This window comes from Diadema setosum, chromosome 2 (genome assembly GCF_964275005.1).
Source record: "Diadema setosum chromosome 2, eeDiaSeto1, whole genome shotgun sequence".
Classification (NCBI taxonomy): domain Eukaryota; kingdom Metazoa; phylum Echinodermata; class Echinoidea; order Diadematoida; family Diadematidae; genus Diadema; species Diadema setosum.
This window is the reverse complement of record NC_092686.1, coordinates 213650-237583: the sequence shown is the minus strand read 5'-3', so window position 1 is coordinate 237583 and position 23934 is coordinate 213650. Positions and strand designations below refer to the sequence as shown.

At 38.7% G+C, this 23934-nt stretch overlaps 1 protein-coding gene across 1 annotated transcript in view; it reads right to left on the bottom strand.

Moving 5' to 3' along the window:
* Nucleotides 1-23039, bottom strand: part of LOC140246120 (inosine-5'-monophosphate dehydrogenase 1b-like) — a 67502-nt gene extending 44463 nt beyond the window's left edge. The window contains exons 1-3 of the mRNA XM_072325557.1: nucleotides 22878-23039; nucleotides 19113-19161; nucleotides 692-793 (exon numbers count right to left, since the gene is read on the bottom strand). Of these exons, the coding sequence (XP_072181658.1) occupies nucleotides 692-793; nucleotides 19113-19161; nucleotides 22878-22978 (252 nt within the window). The 5' untranslated portion in view covers nucleotides 22979-23039. The remainder of the gene's footprint in view (nucleotides 1-691; nucleotides 794-19112; nucleotides 19162-22877) is intronic.
* Nucleotides 23040-23934: the final 895 nt, after the last annotated feature.

Genomic DNA, 23934 nt, shown 5'->3' with positions numbered 1-23934 from the left:
TAGTTTCAAGAAAAAATCCTGCAGGCATTGCATAAATATGAAGGAAGTAGTGACATTTTGAGGAGTTGACCTTGACCTTTGACCCCCTGACCTTTGACCCACCACCCCCAATTCCCTAGATAATCACTGCCAGTCAGTAAATGCATATACTATAAAGTTCCATGAAGATACCTTGAACCATTTGCAAGATATGGAGAAAAGCGTACAATTTCAACATTTTGACTCGACCTTTGACCCTTGACCTTTGACCTGATGACCCGAAACTCTCTTTGGAGAATCTTATTTGGCAGTTCATACATACACTAAGTTTCAACAAAATACCTTCAGGCATTGCATGGATATGGGGGGAATAGTGAAATTTTGAGCATTTGGCCTTGACCTTTTGACCTTTGACCTTGAGCTTGTGGACCCAAAAGTTGATAGGCACAACTTCACCCCCTCATACATATACCTGCCAAGTTTCATTAGGATACCTCACACGGTTTTTCGGTTATGCTGTCCACAAAAGTGATTACGGACGGACGGAAGGACGGACAACCCGAAAACTGCCTCCGGCACCACTTCGTGGCGGAGGCATAAATACAATTTTCCAATCTTTTTCTTTCTGGCAACTTTTATCAAATACATAACTAGGGCTCTGTGCATTGTATGAGATCTTATTGTATTAAAGTTTTCATGAGTGTATGCTCACAGCCATCGCAATCGCCATGGATGACTCTGTCACGGTATCCATGGGAGACGAGACCAGAGGTGCCTTCAGTGTGATATTCTTTGTCAGTTTGGACTGCAGATCCTGTCAAGAGAGAAAGAAAAAAAAATCACACCATTAAATTAAATTAACAAATCATACACACAATGATGTCTCATTGTTCTCATAACAAAGAAAAAAGAAAAAAATGAATGAATAAATACTGAGTGCATGGAAACAGTGTAAGCTTTACTGGGCACTCATATTTTCACATATAATATCTTTATTAAATTCAATACTGAAATTACAGTAATGCCCTCTACTCACCACATGCTTTGCAACACACAGGTGAATTACGTATGGTTTACAATGTACACGATAGAAAGATAACTACACCTGTACATGATATCAATATGGATTGTGTAAACTCAATTACAGCTACAAATGTACACTGACAAGTTACAAAATGTGATGCATGCCCACACACAAACATACACGAACACACACACACACACACACACACTCACATACCACATAAACACACTCATGCACACACCTATGGCTGTAATACACTAACTGTGTTTACATACATGTACTATATAAACAAAATCACAAATGTGCTCATACAGATGTATTTGATTGCAACAAATTTATTTTGACTCTTTTCAACTACTTCCTGTTAATGAGATGTTATCAAATGCTAATATCATCAGGAGCCTGTTAAATGTATACATATTTAGGTATATTGTAAACTGCAATCATTACTGAATTATAACAGCAGACATGAAATATTCAGTCAATTTCAATTTTCAGTATTTACGATGCAAGTTGTTGCTCGGGTAACTACAATTGTTGCAGTTTGAAATCTTAATTTGTGCAAATGCATCTCCTTGGGCAGAGTGCCAGGCAAGGCCATTTGAGCATAGATCTGAAAATCCTGGGGGGGGGGGGGGGGAAGCCATACAACAGGACTTGACACTTTAAATAAAACATAGACATGAAATAGTATAATGTACAGAGTGTATTATTAGAAAACCATATAAACACAAGTCATATTTGACTATATGTCTGCAACACATAATAAAAGAACCATGGTCTGGAATTAGAAGAGAGGATTCTGGATAAAGATAGCATGAAAGAGAAACCTAGGGCCTACCAGGGAGGTGAGCTGGGCCTACAGACTGTAGCATATCATCAGAAAAGGAAGCACTTCTGACATTTCAGTGGCCGTCACAGAAGTGTCGTAACTCACTCTCCAAACCCAAACACTGTGTCAACGGCCGGTCTGTTAATTAAATTAGGTACTCAAAGAGATGCCCTACTCCCATCCCCATGTTGAATTCACGTCACCAGCACACATTAGGCCCGTTCACAAACAACGAAAATCGAAATTTCAATCGCGATCCAAATTTCGATTTTTTTTTCGACCGTTCATACACAGGGAAAAATCGCACTTCGCAGCAAGGGAAGAACGATCAGTGGCCAAACTGCGCATGCGCGAATCTTGCATGACCGAAGACTGACCCCGCCGCAGTCCCAATAGAGTTTCGCACGCGCTACGAACGATGGGATTAAAAATACCGATTTCCGAATCTCGATCGCGCTCACACACACGACGCTTGGCAAAATAATCGCGATTATTCTGAAAAATCGCACTAATAGTGCGAGTTGGATCGCGATAAGGATCGCGGTAATTAGTGAGATTTTTCTGTCCACACTGGAAAAAATTTCGAAATTTTGATCGCGATAAGAAAAGCGATTTTTAAATCGCACTTTTTCCCTTGTGTGTGAACGGGCCTATTGTGTCTAGGCCTTTTCGAAGCAGGTTTTGGTTCTGAGCAAGTGACTGTAAAGGCAACATAAATTTCGTCCAGTAGTCAAGGCTACACTGCTTCTCTCCTCAAGCAGGAGACATCCTCAGCTGTGCACTTTGATGTTAATGTTCTGGATATATTTGGTAGGGAGACTTGTGCATGGACATTTGGCATCTGTGAGACACATAAATGCACCTAAGAAATATGGCGAAACCACGCTTCTGTGAGTGCCCAATCAACTGCAAAATTATGTGCGCTGGCATTTAGCTGCACAACACCCCTCATACACACACTGTAGCACCTGACTATAAAGTAGGAAAGCTGACTCTTTTCTCCATGAAAATGGAGTGAGAAGAGAGATTGCAAGAAAGCATGCTTGAGAGATGCATTGTACAATATACAATGTAGCCGACAGTGAATCTGTGAGGTGGTAAATTCCTTCTCAATTCTTTTCTGAATCTCTTTTTCTTTGAAAAGGATAGGAAACCTGTAATAGATTACAAGGTAATTGGACATGTACATGTATTTCTATCAAATAGAGTATTTTAACGAAGTCTATAATGGTTTATGAGTCCAAATCTTGATACAAGATATGAAAATGCCTTTAAAAAGGGCAAATGTTCATTGATGACTTGATAATTATTCAATTTGAAGTCCTACAGTGTATAATCCAATGCTTATTGGACTTGCTGACTTGTATGTGTAATAATAACATGTAGATACAGGCACATGACCTGTAAGATTTTTTCTGGGAATTTTCTTTAAATATATGTGACCGTGCATCACAAAACGAACAAAAAGTCGCACCCCTTGATTTTATGTGAGGACTCAAAAAACGTTTTAGGAGATTTGGTTTTTGGATGAATTGGATGTGCATGTGATTGAATGCATGTGTTTGTTTAGGCTTGCGTGCACGAAAGAGTTGACCAAATTCCTATTTTTACTTTTGTTATCAAAAACTATGTGGATTGACAACATGAATGACTTACACAAAAATCAAAAGATTCCATTTTCAGATGTTTATTATAAAAATAAAATGACATCAGCTATTGCACAAATGAAAACGTGACATTGGATAATGTGACATGTGTTGGTAAATGACATTAGCAGAGCAGAGGTAGAACAACTATTAACATGCTAGGCAATATGAGTGGCGCTGTTTGTATAGTGGAAGGCCGCCGCTGATACATGACAAAATAACCAACTCACATGAATTATGAAATTGGAATTAAAGTTCCGAATGAGTTCCTGGATAAGTCTTTGTCCGAACGCGATTCTATCGTGCGCACAGGAAGCTGTGGCTATCGCGATTTGACGAGACTGTCAGAGGTGAACTCGCGAAGTTGAGGATGGTGTATGGATGAAAAGGGGGTCTCTACAGGCGGTAAAGAAGTTGATATGATGACGATGACCGCTGGAGACCCTTAAAGATGCGACGCTCCGTACAATGGGACTGAAAAGTCAAGACGGAGGTAAAGAAACGATGTTAGTGGCAGCTATCAACGATTGCTTGACAGGATGGTGGGTCGCCTGTAGATGTCGTGTCTGTAATTGACGGGATAGTTACTGGCAGCGGTGAGTCGTGCCGGTAGTCGAGACGGCCAGCGGTGGCAGCAGTGAGTCGTGCCAAAAGAAGCCGATGTTCGTAACGTTGGAGGCAAGCAGTGTGCCAATGAACAGGTCAAAGTTTGTGACATACATGATGCGTGCTGTGGTGATTGAGCTGGGCTTCGAAGTAACAACGTCAGATCTTCGTAGCGAGAAGAGGACAGCAGCCGCGTTGAAACATCTCAGCTAGCAGTTGATTGATGCAGAGCATGATGATGACAGTACTGACTCGAGCAAGATCTTAGTGCGAGTGATTTGATGGTGTGCAGAATAGAGGATCGCGTAGTGGCGTTCCAAAGATGCGCGTATTGAGGTGCGAACCTCAGGTCGCCATTGGTTATTTTAAAGGGGTCATGCAAATTAATATGAAGAAACTTTACGCATAAACAATAACTATGATTGGATTTATAACTACCGTATGAATATTAAAATATGCCTATCAACGCAATCTACACCTGACCGTGAACTGGTCTAAACCCGAATAAGAGGTCAGCTATTAACTAGGTCAGCAAGCTGACATGGAAATTTCCACTTTCACTATCTGAGGCTAGGGGAAAATTTAGTGAAATCTAACGATACATAAACAGGGGCAAAGAATTCAAGGGATTTGGGTTACAAATACAGTATTTAGCGATGCCACTACAAGGTGAAATGGGTCGACCGAGTCAATATTGAGTTTTTCATATTTTCTGAAAGAGCTATCCTTCTTCTACATTATTCTTTAATTTGGGATCATAACATTGATGGGAAAGTATGTTTTCAGCAGTTTTTCTACAACCCTTTTTTGGGGGAGAATAGAATGATTGGGTATGTCTTAGAGTCCCCTTTTCATTTCTTGAAATCCTTATTTAATACACACTCTTCACTTTCAAGTCTAATAACTTTAGAAAGGATAAAACTAGTGCTTTGAAAGTGGGCATTGATAATGGACAGAATGTGTTAATAGAACATGCTCAATTTCAGCTTAATCTGATAATCTCTTCATTGTTGTTGATCTGGTGGTTTACATCCTGCATTTTGTCCCTTTCATAGCACAGCCAGCATGGCTTGGTAAAGATTAAGAGCTTGAATAGACCCTGTATTTCAGAGCCTCTTTTCTCAGGTCACGCTTTTCCAGAGTGTGTGCTTTCTTTCTAGTACTGTAAAAGCTGCTATTTTCGCGAGAGTTTAATTTTCGCGAATTTCGCGAATCACAGATGGATCGCGAATTTAATAACAGGCGAAAATGTCTCCGTGCGCCCTGTTAATAGTGCATTAATGTAAGCGTCGGCATCAATTCGCGAAAACAACATCTCACGAAAATGTCTGTGGCCTCGTCATTCGCGAAAATATCTGTATGTGAAAATAACAGTGTACACAGTATTTATATAGGTTAGGGGAGTCCATTTGAATTGAGTTATACATCATTTTTAAGCTTAGAGTCTGTTCTTTAAAGACTCTGCCCTTAACTAAAAATCCATGTCTGGCGAGTTTTTGTTGGTTTTGTGATGCAGGGTCACATATGACAGGAGAAACCATTTAAATCTATTGTCATTCCTTTTAAAATATTCTCTGGGAATGTTGGTATCTTATTTACAACTGCTACAATAATACACAAAGGGGAGAATGATATTCTCACTGTATTTTTACTCACCTCTAAATGAGATTTGATACATTTTTTTTTTTACAAAAAAAAAAAAAAAAAAATTAGCTGTCCTGAGATTAGTCAGTGATTTTTTTTTTTTTTTAAGTCTTAGGGAGGGGTTCTGTCATTTGCCTGCATGCATGTCTTGTATCTACATGTATCATAATCATTATCATCACATGTACACACCACAGAGATGGATATAACTTTATGATATTGATTCTCTGGCCTCCCTCATGCCTTGAGCCATTATTTTCACACTACACCACATTGGGATGAAGTCACAGCTGACAGCTGGATACAATACATCTGTAGCTGAAACAAAGTATTCTTCTCTCAAATGGTAGAAGGTCAATCAAAAAGGCAGGATGAAAACAACCCTCTGCCTCTCAATATATCCATCACCTGTGTAGGATTATACAATGTCTTTCTTCATTTAACCTAACACTAGTCCTTCTACTCCAAATCTGACCTTCACACTAATAAATGAATATCAGACTACAGCTGCACCTTCTGATCTAGTCATGAAATATTAAGTAAGTCAATTTTTATAAAAGGAACACTGAAGGCAGCATCATCCAAAACAACAGGAGTTCAGATTGACCATATAGACCGTTTCAATTTCGATGGCCTATTCACCTACCGCCGCTAGCGGCGCTATAACGGCCGCCATAACTGGGGGCCAACGGAGGCTCCCAGCGAGCTAGCTACCCAGCGAGTTGCACTTGCAGCTAGCAGCCCAGCGTACCCATCGCGCATAGTTAGCCGGGCGCGGCCGCATGCGCCGCCGGCGGCCGCTGGGTCGGCGACCGCCGCGCTAAAATTGTGATTGTTTTACTCACTGTAGAAAAGTCATTCAGCGGCATTTAATGCCTTTCTTTTGGACAAATTGAGTAATTCAGACATATCGATCTAAAATTAATGAAAGCTTCAAAGGATCAGAAAAAAACAACACATATTGTGCAGTTGTTTGGGTGCACAAAATAAAATAACAGGCGAAAAAGCGGAAATGGAAGCTGCACGTCAGTGTGTGAAATTCAGACACTAATATATACTGACGCATGATGAATATAATATACACTTAAGTGAAACACAGCGGTATAAAAATGCACAGATTTTGGAAACAAACTTTGGCCTTTGCCTAATAGATTCTCTATTTGATTAGGCTAAATCACTGCATATTCATATTCGTGAAATAAAGTTGTTCATTTTAGAAGACAGGTTCAGATCAAAGATTTTGAGAATTAATTAAATATATATATGTATATATATATATATATATATATATATATATATATATATATATATATATATTTAAATGCTTGGTGCAATACTTACAAAAGTTAGAATACACTTCCTGGCTACTAGTATACTACATTCTATATGACAAACATTTTAAAGCCTACCACTACAGCCAAATGTATGTTTCAAGATGTGTAAAAAAAAAAATCTTATATTGTAAATTTTTACTTCTTCACTAAGCGTTCAGCATTAAATTGACCATATTCAATTTGGGCCTGGAACTCTGAATTTGAATTAATTTTTGATAAAGTGATACTTATAGATATTAAACTGCCATGAATGGTGGCAAACATCCGTTTCATAAGCATGATTCATATTAAGAAAGTTTGATTTGAAAATCACTTTTGTAGATTATGATTTTAGGCGTTTAATAGCGCGATGTTAAATGCAAGGTTACTTAGACCTTAAACAGTAGAATGTTTGGTTGTTGACATCAGGCGACGTAAATTAACTTCTTAAGTTTGTACGGCTTAGAAACGCCTAGATTTGCCTTCAGTTTGGTTTACATAGACTTGCCGGAAGTTAGTGACAACCGAAAATGATATAGGATGTAGCTAACGTTAGAGGGTTCTAGGTAGAAGTCAATAGGTCTAGACGAGTCTAGATCTAGTCTGGACTGTTGCCTAGAATTCTAGACAAGATCTAAAAAAAAACGTTACACAGACCTTACCCCACTGGTCCGAGAAAAGGCAAAAGCCTAAAAAGGTTTAAGTTAACTGATCTTATTAGTTGCTTTGATAGCGCCATATCTACTATCTAGCTCAAAACTGATTCATTATTTGTATTTAATTATATCAGTTAACTGCTCAACAGTCTAGGCTTACTATCTAGACGTCTGTCTGCGCCTAGCCATAGTTCTCCCCATGTGTTTTTTATCCTCTTACACAAATGTGAATAGATCTAATGTTAAGGGGCTTACACGCGAGTACCCAGGTCATCGCAAAAGAAATAGAGTCTAACGTGTTACAATTGCACTCACGGATCGTACCGATATTTACCTTGAAGTTCAAGTTTTGGCTACAGCCGTATATGCCATCTACCCATTCGCTCATAGCCGGTATAAGTTGCTTAATTTTATTAATTAGCTCACAAAAAAAAAAGTAGACGTTAGAGTTGTCACAAATCCAGATGCGTCGATCGCTGCCAGCGCCAGAGATAGCTAGCTGGCCGGCTGGCGCCGGGTGGTAAAAGAATTGGCTGCCGCTGGCACCCTTGCCACGCACGCACGGCGCTTGCCGACCCGGCCTGGTTGGCCCCCAGTAATGGCGTCGCCTCAAGAGGGCGCACTTCCATGAACAGTCACTTGAATCGGTCTATACCAAAGTACACAATTTCAACAATCTCAATCACAAAATGCCAATTGCATGGTGCAATTAAGGCATCCATCAAAATATGACATTTGACCTAATAAAACTTATTAAAAGGCAGAAAATTGAGGCAGCTTACTAAGTTCTGGTAGTGGTACTGTAGTCAAGACTTTGGGCAAATGGGCCTGCCATGGGCACTGGTAACATGGTTTAAATGCACACTGCAGCATTATAAAATGATCCCATAACAATTTGGATACGTGCTGAAGTGTGAAAAATCACAAGCTTGTGAGGGGCATTCCAAAAGCACGGCAACCATCATGACCACCATGTACACTTGGTAAAGTATCCTCTAGTACACATAATGGGGGGATTTGTAGATTCCATAGAAAAGAATTTCTTATTCTTTATCCTTTTGAGGGACCTTTTGTGTCTCTTTCAGAGCGGATCTCTTGCTCAGAGCTGCATAGTGACTGAGATGCCACTGCTTCCTCAAATAATTGGGAGTTTTCGATTGGTTGAACGAGAAGGTTGCGACGCCGAGCGCAAGCGTACGTCAAGGCGTCACGTCTGTATGTTGACCCGCTGCTAAAAAAACATTTCGATTTCGGGCGTCACGTCTCGTGGCGTACACTGTATGTGCAGGAGGCAACCTGTGCCTTGGGTGCATATGGGCAAATCCAAGATAACGCGCGTGTTACGTATGGGACATTCAGAGACTTTTATGACCTGAAAAATAGTGTTAATGGCCTTTGATCATATTGAACTTCACCATGGTGATTGATATCTAAGAGAAGTATAATCATGTAAAAAATGGAGAAAAATGACCTGGACAATTAAATTCTAGAAGAGAAAATATGTGCCGTTACATATGGGACCAGAAAAATTTTGTTTTTTTTGAACATTTTTTTCAACCTCAAAACTCTCTGAAAGTATTTCATTCTACAACTTGTAACTCACTGTAGTTACGTTCAGATGGCAGGCCCTAACCTCGAGGTTAGGAAACCTCGAGGTTTAGCTCTTGCCCCCTAACTACGACGTGTGTCCACACGACGAATCTTAACCTCGAGGTTAAGCTTCTGCCCCACCCCCCCACCCCCCCCCCCCCAACTACGAGTGGGTCCCACTCGATGTTAAAACCACAAAACCGGAAGTTTCAGCCCACACTGCTAACAAGGCGTCTTTCTTCTTTAGTCCAACCCTAGCTTCCTCTGTCATGGTATGCAGAGATAGCACTGCACTGATGACTTTATGCCTTTATGAAGATATTCGTCGAAAACAATTTTTTAGCGTCGGAGAAGAAAATAGAATACAGCAGCGAGTTTGACGTGTTCAGTTTCAGAGATCAAGCGCATGGGAAGAAAAGATGATGTTGTTGTGATGTGCGTCATATAGGTTTTTCACCTCGCACGCACGTGTAGTGTATTTGTGGTGTATAAAATTTACATACAGTGGGAGGTTGACCCGGAAGCAGAGGGAAATTGTGGGGGCTGGAGTTCACGGCGAGGTCACTCTTAACTTCGAGTTCGTTGTTTTTTGTGTCCACACGGTGCTTAACTACGAGTGGGGACCCCCCGCGGCTCGTGGTTAGAGCGCTAACCATAAGATTTCTCGTGGCTCGAAACATCGAGCAAACTTCGAGGTTTGCTAACTACGAGTGCGTCTTCACGGTCCCTAACTACAAGCTCTAACCTCGAAGTTTCCTAACCTCGAGGTTAAGGGCTCCCGTCTGAACGTAACTTGTGATGAAAGTCACAACACTCAAGATTATCAGAGGAAAGTTTCAAGTCATAAGGCAAAAAGCACTAATTACAGGTTCTAATTAAAGACAGACATGACGTGTTACGTATGGGACACTTTGTCCCCCATTCGTTTAGTGTGTAGAGAACTATGTTTATGGGTATTTTGCATAACTGGGTCAATCCACGTCAAATCAACCAATGGTGTTAACCCGACCCCCTTCAATTTTCTTTAAACTCGCACCAAATGTGCCCCCAAGTGTCTGACGGAAGATTCTAAAATATTTTGCCCCAAGGTCAAACGGTTGCTAAGATATGGCCTCCCATAGCAACCAATGCGTGGCCAAACAACCGAGTTTAAATAAAATTTGCTATTTTTGATTGACTGCTGCAGTCAAGTTAGATGAGATACATTGCTCATTTTCTGTAAACTTGAAGAACTTTATGATGCTAACATGCACAATATGTTACGGCACGGATCTGACATTCGGTTATTGCGCAAGAGGTCACCGAAAATGGCGTTAAGCGTCAACGTTAATGTTTTTGGGTGCATGTTTGGAAGCTGATAACTTCAAAATTCAATTAGCTTAGAACCCAATATTATGCATATATAGAGACTCTCACTTGCTCTACACACCTACCAAAAATCGGCCAAAAAGTACGCTCCGTTTTCTTGAAGGGCGCCCTCAAAGTTGGCTTTTTTCAAAAAGTTGCCAAGTTCAAGGTCACAAATCACCACTCGTCCCATCGAGGAGTGACACCAATTTTTGTGTATTGATAGACATTTACCTATATTTTCATGGGTTACCAAAAAACTTTTGTAACCGTAATGTTTAATAGCTTTTTTATGCATTTGAAAATGGTCGTAAACACCCAAAAATCGACGTAAATTGACATATAGGGTTTTAAGCATATTTCAAATGGTGATAAATCAGAGATGAAGTGCCAAGACACAATGGTATCTTCTGTGATGATAGTCTGTAACTAGTACCAAAAGGATATACATCACAAATTGTTTTGACATATTGGCAATGACCTTGAAAATGCAGCTTGAAATCACAAAAAACAGTAAATTGCTCAATTTTCCGTGACCATAATGGTGCTAAAGTGTGTTTACATCAATTTTTAGTTGTGTGCCATTTCAGTACTCATGGTGATCTTAAGCTGAAAACTGCTAATCATGTTCCATTTCTATTCTATTTCAAGCTACAAATAATATTTGAAGTCATCTCCAGATATTTTGACCTTGACATTGTTCTGAACACAGATGTAAATTCCTTAATATTAGCATTATTCCTAACACACAAGTGATTTACAACTTTGTACACCATTTTAAACTTGAATTTCTCTCAGACAGAATGCCTGATCATATTTATATTTACAGTACTGGTAGTCTGTAATGAGCATTTAGAGGATGTAGTATCAACTGATTTGTCTCAAATGACATTGACCTTGAAAATACAGCTGAAAATCATAAAAATCAATAATCGTTCAAAATACTTTGTAATACACATTATTAGAGCCTGGTGCTTACAGTGACTCTGAATTGTGTATGATTTTTATATTGATGATGAGTTACAGCTGATAATTGCAAATGTAATTTTCCTTTTGTTCCATTTTGAGCCAAAAATGATATCAAAAATCATATGACCTTGACATTATTCTAAAAACAGTCATAAATGCCTTTGAGCATAAGAATATATTCAAAACACACATAAGATACTACTCTACAACATTATTTCGAAATTGATTTTCTCGACAGAATGCCTAGTGTATGAAATTCAGAACCAGAAATTCAAAGTCAATGACATTATTAGGATGGAAGTAGTCTTGAAATTTGTTCTTTTGATCATTCTATTTTTATGGCTAAAATGTTAATGGTGATTATGCATCCATTTTCTATAGGCATACAACTTGGATAAATTGGACACTACTGTAAGTGTGTGCACTGAGCATCATAGATCCTCAAAGTACCCATTACAGACTACCTTTAGTGCAAATATCAAAATGACTAGGCATTCTGTCTATGAGAAAATCAATTTTGAAATGTGCTGTAGTGCTCAATGTGTGGTGAATATGCTCATTTTGAGGCATTATGGCTATTCTTAAATAAGGTCAAGGTCAAATGATATGTACATATGACTTTTGATATTATTTGCAGCTCAAGTGGAACAAAAGGGAAAATAACTAGCAATTATAGGCTGTAAAACACATCATTGATATATAACAATTACACACAATTCAAAGTCGCTGTAAACACCATTTTTAATTAAAGTGTGTATTGCAAATTTGAACGAATATTGATTTTATGATTTTAAGCTGTATTTTCAAGGTCAATGTCTTTGAGACAAATACGTTGATACTACATCCTCTAAATTCTCATTACAGACTACCAGTACTGTAAATATAAATATGATCAGGCATTCTGTCTGAGAGAAATTCAAGTTTGAAATGGTGTAGAAAGTTGTAAATCACTTGTGTGTTGGAAATAATGCTAATATTAAGGAATTTACATCTGTGTTCAGAACAATGTCAAGGTCAAAATATCTAGAGATGACTTCAAATATTATTTGTAGCTTGAAATAGAATAGAAATGGAACATGATTAGCAGTTTTCAGCTTAAAGTCACCATGAGTACTGAAATGGCACACAACTAAAAATTGATGTAAACACACTTTAGCACCATTATGGTCACGGAAAATTGAGCAATTTACTGTTTTTTGTGATTTTCAGCTGCATTCTCAAGGTCATTACCAATAAGACAAAACAATTTGTGATGTATGTCCTTTTAGTACTAGTTACAGACTATCATCACAGAAGATACCATTGTGTCTTGGCACTTCATCTCTGATTTATCACCATTTGAAATATGCTTAAAACCCTATATGTCAATTTACGTCGATTTTTGGGTGTTTACGACCATTTTCAAATGCATAAAAAAGCTATTAAACATTACGGTTACAAAAGTTTTTTGGTAACCCATGAAAATATAGGTAAATGTCTATCAATACACAAAAATTGGTGTCACTCCTCGATGGGATGAGTGGTGATTTGTGACCTTGAACTTGGCAACTTTTTGAAAAAAGCCAACTTTGAGGGCGCCCTTCAAGAAAACGGAGCATACTTTTTGGCCGATTTTTGGTAGGTGTGTAGAGCAAGTGAGAGTCTCTATATATGCATAATATTGGGTTCTAAGCTAATTGAATTTTGAAGTTATCAGCTTCCAAACATGCACCCAAAAACATTAATGTTGACGCTTAACGCCATTTTCGGTGACCTCTTGCGCAATAACCGTATGTCAGATCCGTGCCGTAACATATTGTGCATGTTAGCATCATAATGTTCTTCAAGTTTACAGAAAATGAGCAATGTATCTCATCTAACTTGGCTGCAGCAGTCAATCAAAAATAGCAAATTTTATTTAAACTCGGTTATTTGGCCACGCATTGGTTGCTATAGGAGGCCGTATCTTAGCAACCGTTTGACCTTGGGGCAAAATATTTCAGAATCTTCCGTCAGACACTTGGGGGCACATTTGGTGCGAGTTTAAAGAAAATTGAAGGGGGTCGGGTTACAAATTGTCTGAAAATTGGTTGATTTGACGTGGATTGACCCAACTATCGAAGTAAAATCAGTTGAAACTACTCAAATAGTGATCCAGATGTCAAGGGAACAATATTCTCCAAATATTTACCATCATCATCATATCTAATCACATTTTATAATTCTTATGACCAACCGGAGTATGCATGCCCTTTGTCCCCCATTTGTTTAGTGTGTGGAGAACCATGTTTATGGGTATTTTGCATAATTATTGAAGTACAATCAGTTGAAATTACTCAAATACTGATTAAGATTGTCATGGGAATTAATATTCCCCAAATATTTACCATCATAATCATATTTAATCATATTTTATATTTCTATGACCAACCTCAGTATGCATGCCCTGTATTTTTATCAGGATAGCTACTACTAAAAAAATTGAATAGTAAAGTGTTTACTCCCACTGATGAAGGGCAGTTTACCATTCAGTTTCAATAAAAAAAAAAAACTTGACACAAGAAATATTAATTTTAATAAATATATGCAATACCTGCTGCATGGAACCCCAGTCATCCAGTATGATGTCTGTCTAGCAATCAGGTTGTTGATTCGAGTCACATCTCAGTATGTATACCCATGATTTTTGTTGTGGCTACTACTAAAAACTGAATAACTGAATAACCGAGATATCCAGAAACGTGGTATCCTAATAAAAGGTGGTCACATTTTTCATTAGGACCACTTCGTTTTACTTTGTATTTGTTTGTTTTTTGATATCTCAGCCATTTCATATTGGATCTTCATCAAATAAACTTTGAATTCCTCTAGTCTTAGAATTGTATGCTCTTTGATAATTCATAAAGTAGTTTCCAATCATCTTGTAAAATATTGAAAACTGAATCCCCATTTCTACGAAAACTATACCATCCATTTAATGCTGATTTTCATTGTGTATTTTGGCATCTCCCCCTCCCCTTATCTGAAAATTGTTCAGTCAAGTACATGTATTGTTTCAAGTGTCTATAACTCAAAAGTAGCTGCAAAGTTGGGATGCTTTCTGCAGGATGATTGACGATTCGTGTACTGAGAGACCTTCCTAGCTAGCTACATGCATTCACATGCAATATGTATGAGGATGTCCCATACGTAACGCATATGTCCCATACGTAACATTATTTAATTCGGTGGATTCCAAATACGGTGCGCCACCTATCGGTTGTAGCGGACAGGCCGATTTTCAACTTTGGGGTCGACATCGCCCTATGCAGCTAGAGCTACGCTGCAGCGCAGCAGACAGTGGCTGCATGCGCAATGCACTGTTTACTGTACAACTGTACTGGCCTAGCACCTGGCGATCGGTATACGCGGTAACTAGAGGTAGACGTCTGCGGCGTTACGGTCGCATCGCCACAAAGCACAGCGGACAAAAAAATGGCAGACCCCCCAAACCCAAGGCCCAAGGCATGTGACCACGCAGAATCGGAAAAGAAACGAAGGTGTGTACGATCAGCGGATGGGACTGAAGTGAACTTGTACGATAGGCCAGTAAGATGGACTAGGGATCTGACTACCTACTATGCCTGATCTGTCGCTTGGAGATGTGTTTGCCTACCTTATCAAACAGTGTGATTGGACCCCAGAAAGGCTAGCAAGCTTCAAAAAAGATGATGGCTACCTTATGTTTAAGGACAATCACGTTGAAGATGTCCATATGGGACACATCCAGAACCACCCAGACCACATTTACATCAAGGCAACTGTGAAGCCTGAGCAGCGTCAAATGGCAGAACAGTACGCTACATGGGTACTACTCACAACAGACGCTTTAGTCCATTCTGCTGGCTGTGGATGTGTTGCAGCGTAAGTTTGCTTTTTCTGTGATTTGTTGATTTTGTCATCTGTTAATCATGTTAGGGCCTAATCATCTATCTCTCGATCTCGCAATCGATATCCGGCCAACCCAGCCCAGGCGACCGCCTGCCCGGCGCGGCCGGCTGAGCTGAGCTGCGCTGCTGCATGTGCATATAATGCAAGTAATTTTGATGTCGACTTTTTCCCATGAGGCATTGCGGATTTTGGCCTGTCCGCTACAACCACTAGGTGGCGCACTGTATATGGAATCCACCGAATTGCCTAATAAGAAATATTTCTTTTACCATTTTTTCTTCTTTCTGTGATATTTATCTTCTTTAAACAATAAATTAGAACTTCCCAAAAGGGCATTCAAATAACCTTAGAAATTTAAGAAAAAACCTAAAAAAATGACCTCAATTTGTTACGTATGGGACATGTCATGATATGACACGAGCTAATTTGCATAATCATTTGCATAATCCCTAAATTTTCATACTAAGTTAAACTATCTGATGAACTTCTTATGTCCACATATTAATCAAATACAATTTGCTTTCCTTTGAATAAATATGAATTTTTATAAATGTCCCATACGTAACGCTGTATTTTACATTTATGCAAATGAAGCCATTAAAATTTGCATGAATTTACATAATATCATATTTTCCTCCCTGAAAAACAAAACTTCAACTCATTAAGCTTCAAAATGATACCAAACATATCAATATTCAACAAAGATGAAATTTTGCCTTCTGAGGGGACCTTATCTTGGACTTGCCCATAAAATGCGGAATTTGTGACTTGTTTTTTTACTTGTAACATTTATTTTGTCTTTCACTAGATGCCAAACAAGTATCGTGGGATGAATTATGTGGATTTTAAAACATGATGCATGGTAAGACTACAAGGTAAATGCACTGCACCAGGACAAGCACCGAGATGTGATTGCGTAAAACATTACGTGTAAATGCATGTGTGGGACTACAGTATACAGTTGCAAATTGCAGAACAGTGAAAGCGGGCAAATAAAGTAGGTGCCAGAGGCTGTAGTTTGTATGTCAGCGCTGCTGCTGCGACGTATCAAGATCATAAGCTTTCATGTAATTAGAATATATCAATATTCTCTCGAAAGAAATAGGAAAACAGGTGAACTGAGCACGGATTTCCCGAGAGTCATCGTGCTCTTTCGAACGATTTTCGTCTATCGCGAAAGGAGTGTGACGTCATAGATAAGGCGGCTTGAGCGAGGCGCAAGTGAATTGGGTGGACGGTGATAACCAGAGTGAACGTGTTAGAAAATTGGGCGATGAGCCGAGGGTCGACACTCACGCATGCGCAGTACGTAAAAAATATGTCAACCCATGGTGTCGCCTGGCTCAACGTGCAAATCGAAAAGTGCCTAATCATTACCGGTAGGCCTACATGTTGTATACATTCTGCTGTAAAAGGGCGTGGTCCCTAATGAACTGGATAAAGTTTACTGCTCTTGGTCATTGAGGATCGACTCTCTCCACACAAAGGAAATACATAAAAGTAGGATTTGAGCCTCGAGCACAATTGCATTTGGATGAAAATCTTGAAATTTCAAAATTTGGGGGATGATCTGCAAACTATAATGGCAAGTTGTGAGGGTATGACATGCTCACTTTGCCATTTGCATACAACGATCATATTGACCGTTCAAGAACTGTTTCCAGAAAAATGAGCGAATCTTCAAAATGTCATAACTTCTTTATTTTTCACCTAAATTTGAACAAAGTTTTACTGTTGTAATACCTGTAATATTTTACTCTTTATTTTCAGACTAACTTATATTTGGACTGAATTCCACTGTAAGAAGAACAGCTCCTATCTGGTAGGACATTTACAATTCATTGTAGGTTTGTAAATTTGCTGCCATTTGGCCTTGAACTTTGACCACTCATCCATGCAATTCCAGGCAAGCACACTACACTTGTTTATCAATGTCTATCCTTCTAAATACTAGAGTTGGACATTCCTATTGAAGTTAGCTCATAACTTCTTTCTTGGAAGGCCGTCCTTTAAATTAACTTGATTCTGCATAGTAAATCAAATGCTGGCTAGCAAAGAGATGGCTCAGTGGCAACTTGGATAACTGTGCGCCTACATGTACTACTGATCAAGCATGCATTATGCCGCGTTACCAGTGTGGCGTAGCTGACTTGTCAACTGGGTAAAGGTGTCATTCTTGGAATACTAACACATTGCAACCAGTACAACTGATACCTTTACCTTTCATTTTCACAATACACTGTATTTGTAATCTTCATACACCTACAGACATGTACAATGTATGACAATGTACACGTGTACATGTTATTAGTGAATCATCCTGCTACTGAATTTTATGTGCAGACAGATTACATAAGATACAGTGTACTTTAGAGTTGAAATGCAAAAATGACAAAGTTTTATTATAGTAATGTAATCTTGGATTTTGCTCCAACTTACAGCTCATCTTGCATACACATTCTATTTCATGTTGCTCAAATGTCCTACTCTACACCATCAATCAACTTTATTTGATACACTTTAATGTATTTATAATCAGTGTGTAAAAGCCATCAAGTTAGATTGACATTGAACAATGATTTTGAATTCAGATACGTGTAGATCTAAAATTATACATCATTCTTTCATTTTCACTCTCATACTTAGTCAATTACAATGTATGAAAGATACAATGTACAAGCAGATTGGGAGATAACCAGACACAAGTCATTCCAAGAATCCTTCTCCCTAGATATTCAATGGTGAAAGATGTTACTGATTTGCAAATAATTGAAGATGACTGCTATTGGTTTTAAACATGCAAAAATGAAAAAAACACGTCAATAAAGCTTCCATAAAACTTCAATTGAATGAGGCATACATTTGTACTGTACATTGTACAGAAATTGAATGAGGCATACATTTGTACTGTACATTGTACAGAAATTCATTTCAGAGGCTATAAAGAGTGTGTTTGTGTGGAACCAAGAAGATGGTAAAGGTGATCATCATGAAAATCATACTACAATCATCATGAACGCATACATTAAGGATGTTGTTCATATTAAATTTGTCATTTTACACAATATTTTTTTTTTCCAGCGAGATGCTGTATTTATACATTAGCAGCATTCAGACATACAAAATAGCAGGATGATGATTGCGTTCCATATCTTGAGGTTTCTTGCAAACATTCATAAGCTCAGAAATAGCGGGAAAGTGATCACACTCCAAATCTCAAGATTTTTGCAAACGTAAACAGGGTCTGAAATAGCCCGCTAATTGTCAGTCTATAAATCTATTGTTCTTACAACTCACAGTGGTTTGGTGCACACACTGTTGTGCACTTTGAATGATGGGATATAGAATCTCAAGATTACTAAGTCCAGCATTCACAACGTCACGGGGAGGTGGGTGGTAATTAGCATGCTAATTCAGAAATAAGCCCATAATTTTTCTTGGGGTTGATCACATTAATTTGTTTTTTGTCCACACATCGTATGCGAAAATCTTGAGATTGCGATCACAATGCAAATTTCAAGATTTGTATCCCACTAATTTGGATCCGTGTGAATCTCCCTATTATGACTTCAGTCACATAAAAGGTAATCAACTTACCACTTCATCTGATGTGAAATCTATGTAGCCTGGTAGGATCAGAAAATCACTGTACAATTGAAAGAGATAAATAATAATAATCATAAGTTTCATCAAATTGTATAATATATTAAACATCAGCCTCTGAAGATGGCAAAATACAAGGGTGTTGCAAGCTCTGAGTAGTATATGAATAAAAGACAAATTGAAGCATGTTATCATAACAAATCCAAAATTCTTGAGGTACCGTCATACCCAGGGAGACAACACTGTGCAGTGCCCCATCTAGTGTTCATACATTCAGTAAGATGCACAGTTACACACTGCTATGGCCATTATGGCGGCAAAATTTTAGTTGTCTGCAATATAATAATCCCAATGTCAATTTAGCCCTGTTTATACAATGTAGCTTTTTAAAGCCATAGTACCGGTACAATTCACAGCTGTACAAAAGCACTTGGAGAGCGCAGACCTCCACCAAGCAACCCATTTCCATCTCCATTCATAACCCATGATAACCCAGGTTACAAAGCTGTAAGAAAAATAATTAGACTTTACTGCAGCTTTTTAGCAGATTTTTATTTGGTATTCCAGGGTACAAAAATTGAAAGTCACATCATGTACAGACAGCAGCTCGACCAGACTCCGTGCATACACATGATACAGCGACACGACTGGGCTGTGTACAGTTAGTATGGTAGCTCTACTACACATCAACCACCCTTTTTTAAACCGACCGCGTAGTTTTGGCGCACAGAAAGCTTAGAACGCACTGCACTGTGCGCAGAGCACATAAAAATGTATTGGCTTTGACCGTTGATGAGGATGTGTGGGAAAATGCGAAAATTCATTGTTCATTAATGCATGATTTTCCCAATAGGTCTAGATAGTACATGTGGACAATGTATGATTACATTTTCACAAAATTGGCAAAATATTGAAATGACAAGTTTGTCACAAATGTGTTGAATGTTCACCTTCCTTGACCTAGGTTTAATTGGATGAATAGGAGAGCATGTATCTAGGGATTTAAGGACTTTAACTCGACTTTGACCCATTCATACATTTAGGCATTGAGTAATTTTCAAGGTACAGGTGTGGAGAAAAAGTGCAATTTCTGAATTGAATAGTAAATTGTTACCATTTTCATCTGGCCCTTGACCCTAAAATTCATAGATAATCACTTTCAGGTAGAACATGCATAATATGTACTATGTTTCAAGATAACTTGAGCCACTTCCGAGATATGGAGGAAAAAGTTAGTTCAGCACTTTCACTTGATCTTTGACCTTTTGACCATTGAGGCAAAAAAAGAAGAAAAAAAAAACTTTCCGGAGAATTTCTATTAGGTTACACATGTATGCATACACCAAGTGTAAAAAAAAAAATTACCCTGCTGGCATTGCATGATAGGAGGGAAATAGTAAAATTTTGAAGTGTTGCACTTGACCTTTGACCCCTGACCTTTGACCCCATGAACCCTACATTCTCTAGATAATCACTTCCAGTCAGTATATGTATATACTATGTTCCATGAAGATACCTTGAACAATTTTCCAAGGTATGGAGAAAAAAAAAAAAGAAGTTTTAATATTTTTACTTGACCTTTTGACCTTTGACCTTAGACCTCATGACCCAAACTTTCACCAGATAATCTTAATTGGGTAATACATGTATACACTAAGTTTCAAGAAAATATCTTCAGGCATTCAATAGATATGGTGGAAATAGTGAAATTTTATGTATTTGACCCTGACCTTTTGACCTTTGACCTTTGACCTCATGACCCAAACTTTCACCAGAGAATCTTAATTGGGTAATACATGTATACACTAAGTTTCCAGAAAATATCTTCAGGCATTCAATAGATATGGTGGAAATAGTGAGATTTTATGTATTTGACCTTGACCTTTTGACCTTTGACCTAGAGCATGTGCACCCAAAAGTTGATAGGCACAACTTCACCCCCTAATACACATACATGCCAAGTTTCATTAGGATACCTCAACAGGTTTTGATAGTTACCTTGTCCACAAAATTCATTACGGACGGACGGAAGGACGGACGGACGGACGGAAGGACGGACGGACTGACGGACGGACAACCCGAAAACATAATGCCTCCGGCACCACTTCGTGGCGGAGGCATAAAAAGGAGCGGCACCGCGGGGAGCTGAAAAGAGGCCACGCCACGCAAGTTCAACGGCGATATTTTTGCACTGAAACTTCGAATTGAAAAGGGAACAACAGCATTTGATAGTGCCGGATTTTCTCAAATCACGTAGGTCAAGTTTTTACATGAATTTCAGTGTAAAATATTCTTATCAAGCAAATAAAAATTAGGCGGTCGATGAGTAGTAGGTCCAACCATATTTACAGTATTATTAGTATACAGACAGGTGCACCTCACATACCATGGAGCTACTACTAGTACATAAGTAGCTATTATGGTTGGGTGTTCATAATATCAGACACCTAACGTTTTTCTATCAATAGAAACTTGAAAAATCTCACAATTTGCCTGAAATTTTACTCACGTGTGGAGAAAATACTCCGGATTCACAAGCGCGCACTGAAAATGCGATCTGAGGTACGCGCTCTAGATGGCGGCTTCGAACGCGTGGGGTGTCATTTTTTCCGCACTCAGTTGCCGGGCTCATATCGACCGACCACCCCTTCCTCTATTGACAATACGTATAAAGCGTACTTAAACGCGTTTTTTCGACAAGCTGCTGTTTTTTTCTAGTCGTAATTTTTTCCCCCAATAATATTTGAATATATTTTGAATCCTTCGATATTACTTTTGAAGGACTGTTTGATGAATTTGACTTGATTTTCATTAGGAAACTTTTCATCATAATTGAAATAAATTAGATGAGTCGGTTTGTTTTTTCACATTCATTTCTCGTTTCTGCATCAACTCGTACGGTCGTAGCGGGCAACAAAATGTTTATGTCATGCGTATGTGTAACGTGTGTGCACGATCGTACAAGCGGCGGTGACAATTTTGCGGTCAAAATCGTCAAATTTATTACGGAAGGATACTCTACATCTAACAACGAGTCAGCAAAGGTAGGCCTAGTTATATGTAGTTACACGATAAACCTTATTCGATTTTGCTAAATTTCGGTAATTTAGAGGGAATACTTAGTTGTTTTCGCCACATTTTACTCGGTAGCGTAGCCCAGTGAAGAATCGAACACCGTTGCGCGTAGTCCCATGCGTACATTTTCTTTCTGTACGCGCAATGCCATTATACTGTAAAAGTGGATATTTTCGCGCGACTAATTTTTCGCGCTAGGCCGGGTCAGAAGAGTTTCGCGAGTTTTTAATTCCGCGGAATCAAGACATCACGCACAGGAACGTATGGCAAGCAAAAATATTCGCGTGTTTTTATTTTCGCGCTAATTTCTGGTTGCGCGAAATGCGCGAAAATTTCAACACCGCGAAAATTTCCACTTTTACAGTAATGCGCGGTCGGTCGTTATGGACCCGGTCGGTGGGTTGGACCCCTACCATACTAATTAGTAGCTCCATGCACATACAATGCACAACTGCTAACAAGTGCTCCTATCCTGGCCCTGCCCTGTCTACGGTGCAGTGCTCCAACGTTTAATTCCTTATTTCATTTACAAATTACAACTGTTAATGTTCCAATATCCGTATATTTAGCAAGAAAAACGAACTCATTTGAAAAACATCGACATCGTGATTCGTACGTGATCTCTACCTAACGTTTTTGGTAATATTATTACGATTCATCATGAAAACAACGTTGCCAACTAACTTGTATGTAAGACCATCACCGCAGCCAAACAGCTGTTGTCCAGATAGCCCGTCGTCTTCGATTCCAGGGTCCATCTCACCATTTACCAGTGGTTTTGACATTTTCTACGAGAATTCGGATGTAAAACTAAAGAAATGCAGTTTTTTTCCTCCGCGGCCAGACACAACACTTCGAGCTCGGAACTGCTAGCAGCAGGAAAATGCGTGTAGTATACCTGTGTGTACGTAGTAGGGATGTTTGAGCATACTAGCAGTAATGCAATAGCATGCAGCCATACATACGATAAGCTGTTGTGTGTGTGCACAATGGTACATGCGATGTGCATGGTGAAACTTCATTCATTTCACACGTGCTAACAACGCGCGCTGGCGCACAAACCATTTATCGTACAGCCAATCAGCAAGCTGTCCGTCGCGCCAATGCTAGAATTATTGTGTATGTATGTAAATAGCTTTCTGATGCCTATCAAGATCATTGGTGTTGAAAGTTGAAAGTTGAAAGTTGAAAGTTTATTTACTCACAACCCAAACTCTGGGTATCGGAGTCCAATGAAAAACATATAGCACATTATAATATCAATAAATGATAATTGCAAATAACTCTGAAAACTCTACAAAACAACTATAACAAAAAAAAAATAAGAATGAAAAGCGATTGATGAAAAGAAAAAAAAAAATGTACAGAAATATACAATATATACACGATATATGGTTTTAAAAAAAGGGAAATATGACGAGAGAGAGAGAGAGAGAGAGAGGAGAGAGAGAGAGAATGGATATGGAGGTGAAAAGGGAGAGTGAGAAGGACACAAGACTGGTGAATTAACAAAAGATATACGAGTGACTTTTGGTTCAGGAAAAAAAAAAGAAAAATAGAAACAGAAAAAAGAAAAACGCAAAGACATACGGAAATGAATTCATACGCTAAGTGAACAAGAATGAAGGAAATATGGAGACGGGAACGAGAAGAAGAAGTAGAGAGATGGAAGAAAAAAGGAGGAGAGAGTGAAAAGACAAATAAGTTATATATCAATTGTAAAGAAGGCACAGCCTGTAAA